Source organism: Myotis brandtii, unplaced genomic scaffold (genome assembly GCF_000412655.1).
Source record: "Myotis brandtii unplaced genomic scaffold, ASM41265v1 scaffold103, whole genome shotgun sequence".
In the NCBI taxonomy this organism is placed as follows: domain Eukaryota; kingdom Metazoa; phylum Chordata; class Mammalia; order Chiroptera; family Vespertilionidae; genus Myotis; species Myotis brandtii.
This window is the reverse complement of record NW_005353460.1, coordinates 5,511,673-5,516,054: the sequence shown is the minus strand read 5'-3', so window position 1 is coordinate 5,516,054 and position 4,382 is coordinate 5,511,673. Positions and strand designations below refer to the sequence as shown.

At 37.1% G+C, this 4,382-nt stretch overlaps 1 protein-coding gene across 2 annotated transcripts in view; it reads left to right on the top strand.

Moving 5' to 3' along the window:
* Positions 1 to 1,448: 1,448 nt before the first annotated feature.
* RNF170 (ring finger protein 170) overlaps positions 1,449 to 4,382 on the top strand; it is a 25,919-nt gene continuing 22,985 nt past the window's right edge. For both annotated transcript variants that reach the window (XM_014536687.1, XM_005856486.2), the window contains exons 1-2: positions 1,449 to 1,646; positions 3,435 to 3,578. In XM_014536687.1, the coding sequence (XP_014392173.1) occupies positions 1,597 to 1,646; positions 3,435 to 3,578 (194 nt within the window). In that variant the 5' untranslated portion in view covers positions 1,449 to 1,596. The remainder of the gene's footprint in view (positions 1,647 to 3,434; positions 3,579 to 4,382) is intronic.

Here is a 4,382-nt window from a genome sequence, read left to right as displayed (position 1 = left end):
CTGGGGGAAGGGACCAAGAGGGGGGCAGTGCACCTCATAGCGACTGGTCAATCAGTCGTTCTGGTCGTTACGCCGTTATGGTCGCTGGCCTTTTATTATATAGGATTATAAGTGAAACTACTTTTGAAGCCCCCAGCAAGTAGGTCTCAGTCATCATTAGTAGTTCTCCCTATGAGAGCCCCTAGGTTTAGCTAGGGTTTCCACATGACAAGAAAATGCAACTGACTTCTCTGTTCCTCTCAGAAATTTATCAGCAGTCTCCCATTCTACCCTTTCTCAGCCCAAGCACCTTCTTTGGTAGTACTGGAATTTGTGGAAATAAAAAGTAACTCATTTCAACAACTTTGGGAACTTCTATAAAAATAACAAGTAACATTATATCACTGTGCAGTACTTAACATATCCTGCCTGGGTCTCTGAGCTCTTGGAAGTGTTCATGAAGCAATATCTTAAGGGAGTAATTATGTGGAAATCCTACACACACACACACACACACACACATATATCTTAGAATAAATATATGTATAGAGGGAAAAAATTAGGTGGGGCCAGTGTGGGACAGTGATTGAGCGTCAACCTATGAACCAGGAGGTCATGGTTTGATTCATAGTCCTGGTCTGGCATATGCCAGGTTGTGGCCTCAGTCCCCAGTGGGGGCATGAGGAGGTGGCTGGATTGAGATTCTCTCTCATTATTGATGTTTCTATTTCTCTTTCCCTCTCTCTTTCTCTCTGAAATCAATAAAAAAATTTAAAATGTGGCTAGTGTGAATGAAGATGTGGTGTAAGTGTTATACTGTACTTTATTTAAAATAAAATTAGTACAGTAGGCCCTAGCCGATGTAGCTAAGTGGGTAAAGTTTGGCCCATGCACTAAAGTGTCACAGATTCGATTCCTGGCCAAGGGCTCATACCTGGGTTGCAGGTTCGATCCCTGCCCCAGTTGGGGCGTGTGCAGGAGGCAACCAAACTGATGTGTCCTCTCACATCAATGTTTCTCTCTCTTCCCCTCCCTCCTAACCTCCCCCCCCCTCCTAAAATCAATGGAAAAAAATATCCTTGGGTGAGGAATAACTACAAGAAATAGTATAGTAGAATTTAGTCACATTCCCACCGATTACACCTGGAAGGACATAGAAACAAATGTAATCATTCCATTTTTTTAAAAAAGTACAAAATAGTAAACTCCCTAAGTGTTTAGCATAGAAGATCCTCCCAACTGTGAAATAATTTGATTCAATAATTAAAGGCTGGGAATCTCAACATGGGATTACAGTTTGGTTATCTTTGAGCAGATGCAAATAGTCCCCACTACCCTTAGGCCTTTTGACAGAGCCATAGCATCTCTAATTTAAAAAAAGGAAAACTGATAAAATAAAAATCTAAACTGACTACATGGCTCAATCCATGGCTCACTCCTAGCTCATATGAGGCTCTTTCTTCAGTTTCAGGTGGCAGTTCATTTGACTGTTCTTTTGGATAAAAATACTGAAGTTAAGGCTCTTTGAGTTTCCTGGTGTGAGCCTTCATCATGGATATCTGAAACCTGTCATTAGAAAGTTCCTCATATATCAGGCCATTATTATGTGTAAAGCTGATGGAAGCCGCCTTTGATCTGCTTGTTTGCTCAAGTTTCTTCAGTGAGAGGTAATTTTCTTAGAAGCAGTGAGTTCAGATTCTTTCAAAGGTCTTGGACTCTCACACTCAAAGATTCCTCTTAACAGAGTTTCCTGATTAATGCTATTGACTAAAACTCTTTTCAGTGCAGTTAAGTTACATAAATACAGAATTTTTTTAAATTTTCCATCATCATTTATTCCCTCTATGCCTTCTTCCACCTCCACCCAATCTCCTCCTTCCCCTCCCCAAAACACCACACTATTGTCAATGTCTGAGTTCTCTCTCTTTTTTTCTTTTTTTTGCTCAATCCCTCTACCCACCCCCACTAGAGCTATCTGCCTGCTCTGAATAGTTATATATAGTTAATCGAATCTTTATTTCCTTTATTTCCAGTTAGGTGTCTTATAAGTCTTTGAACTTTTTTGTTTTGCCATCTGAAAAACATGAATTACCTGTGACATTTGGATTCAATGTGGTTGGGCTCTCTCTCCTTATACCTATAGAAATTGGGTATTATCATTTCTCTCTAGTTTAGTCTATGGCAGTGGTTCTCAACCTTCCTAATGCCGCGACCCTTTAATACAGTTCCTCATGTTGTGGTGACCCCAACCATAAAGTTATTTTCGTTGCTACTTCATAACTGTAATTTTGCTACTGTTATGAATCGTAATGTAAATATCTGATATGCAGGATGTATTTTCATTGTTACAAATTGAACATAATTAAAGCATAGTGATTAATCACAAAAACAATATGTAAATTAATTATATATGTGTTTTCCGATGGTCTTAGGCGACCCCTGTGAAAGGGTCGTTCGACCCCCAAAGGGGTCACGACCCACAGGTTGGAACCACTGGTCTATGGGAAGGAGAGTTTCATATCCTCCCTTTTCTCTTCATAAGGAAATGTAGCCTGAGAGTGATTCCATATTCCAGGCAGGGCAAAGAATTCTGAGCCATAAGCTGAACTTAGTCCCAGGTGAGGCTACTAGTTTTTCAAACACCAGAATTTTCATTAATTCAAGTAGTCTTAGCATAGATATAAATGTCCTATAGCCTCATTGTCTTTTATTTTTCAAATTACTAATACTATAAGTAAGGTAAGTCACTCTTATTTAAACATATTCTATTAGGTCCTACTGGATATAGGGCACTATGCTAAGTAATATAGGAATATGTACAGAAAAGACAATATTTTCTCCCCTATCCCTACATGATAAATTCTGTGATATACATTTAGTGCTATGAGGGAGAAGAGGATCTGATCTATTTGGAGAACTTATGTGGTATTCAAGAATAAGAAAAGAGCAGTTGGGCAGGAGGAGTGTTTTTTGGTGTTTTGTTTTTAAAGAAGCTACACTTGAAGAGAACATGGTATTTTTAAAAATTTTGTTTTAAAAAATGTACATGGATGATACATTATAGTAATTGTTTTCCTTAAAGGAAATAGAATTGTGTACTCTCCAAACTAATGTCTGGCAAATTTTAAAGAACTCATTAATGGGGCAATCCACACTGGAGTTGTACGTAATGCAACCTACTTTAACTGGGTACTACAAAAAAAATTAAATATGTTAGAAGTCAATAATATTTATACTAGAGGCCCGATGCACGAAATTCGTGCATGAGTAGGCCTTCGCAGCCCCGGCTGCCTCGCGGCCCTGCAGCCCCGACCCCCCGCCCACAGGTCGTTCCGGAAGGTCGTTCCACGGTCTGGTCTAATTAGCATATTAGCTCTTTATTATATAGGATTTTTATTAGTATTTTTTTTTCACGGTGTCAGTTGTAACTTTCATCTTGTTTCTTTATCTTTTAGTCCTGGAATGGCCAAATATCAGGGAGAAGTTCAAAGTTTGAAACTGGACGATGACTCAGTCATAGAAGGAGTAAGTGACCAAGTACTTGTGGCAGTTGTGGTCAGTTTCGCTTTGATTGCTACCCTGGTATATGCACTTTTCAGGTGAGACTAAAGGACAAAAGAATTGAAATAATATATATTTCCGAGGGCCACTGACTTTCTGACTGCTTCTAGTAATGCTTAATACTTAATATGAAAAGCAAGTAATAGATCTCAGCAATTGTATATATTTACTAAAGTATTTTTTTTCTACAAGGCCCTAAATGCTACCATACATTCCCTGATATTAGCTGTCTTATCAGATAAATCTACATTTATTATCATATTTTGAATAAAATATTAATATTTTCTATAGGAGTATCACTGTTTGAAAATGTAATTTTCGTAATTGAATCTATCAACTTGTAGGTGATATAATAAATACAAAATATTTTCAGTGTTTAAATATAAAACTAAGGCAAAAAAGAAAAACTTGTTTTATAGTATATAGGGACTTTAGGTTAGAATTAAAATTATTGTTATAGAATCAGAAATAATACTTAAAGGTGTCAGATGTCTATATACCAGCGATTTTCAATCAGTATGCCGCAAGAATTTTTAAAACATGGAATACCTGACTATTTACTCAGGGACACTGACCTCTTTTCCCTCAGATTGTGAAATAAAAAAATGATAGCAGTCAACACAACATTAGCCATTCAGTTTGAAGGAATCAAAATTATTCCTTTTTTTTTTGTCAGATTGGCAAAAAATACAGTATTTTTTGGTGTGCTGCAGAATTTTAGTAATTAAATTATGTGTGCCGTGAGATGAAAAATTTTGAAAACTGCTGCTATATACCAATACATAGAGACTAGTAAGAAACTAGAAATTTAAGTGTTAACACATGGAGAAAAATATATATAT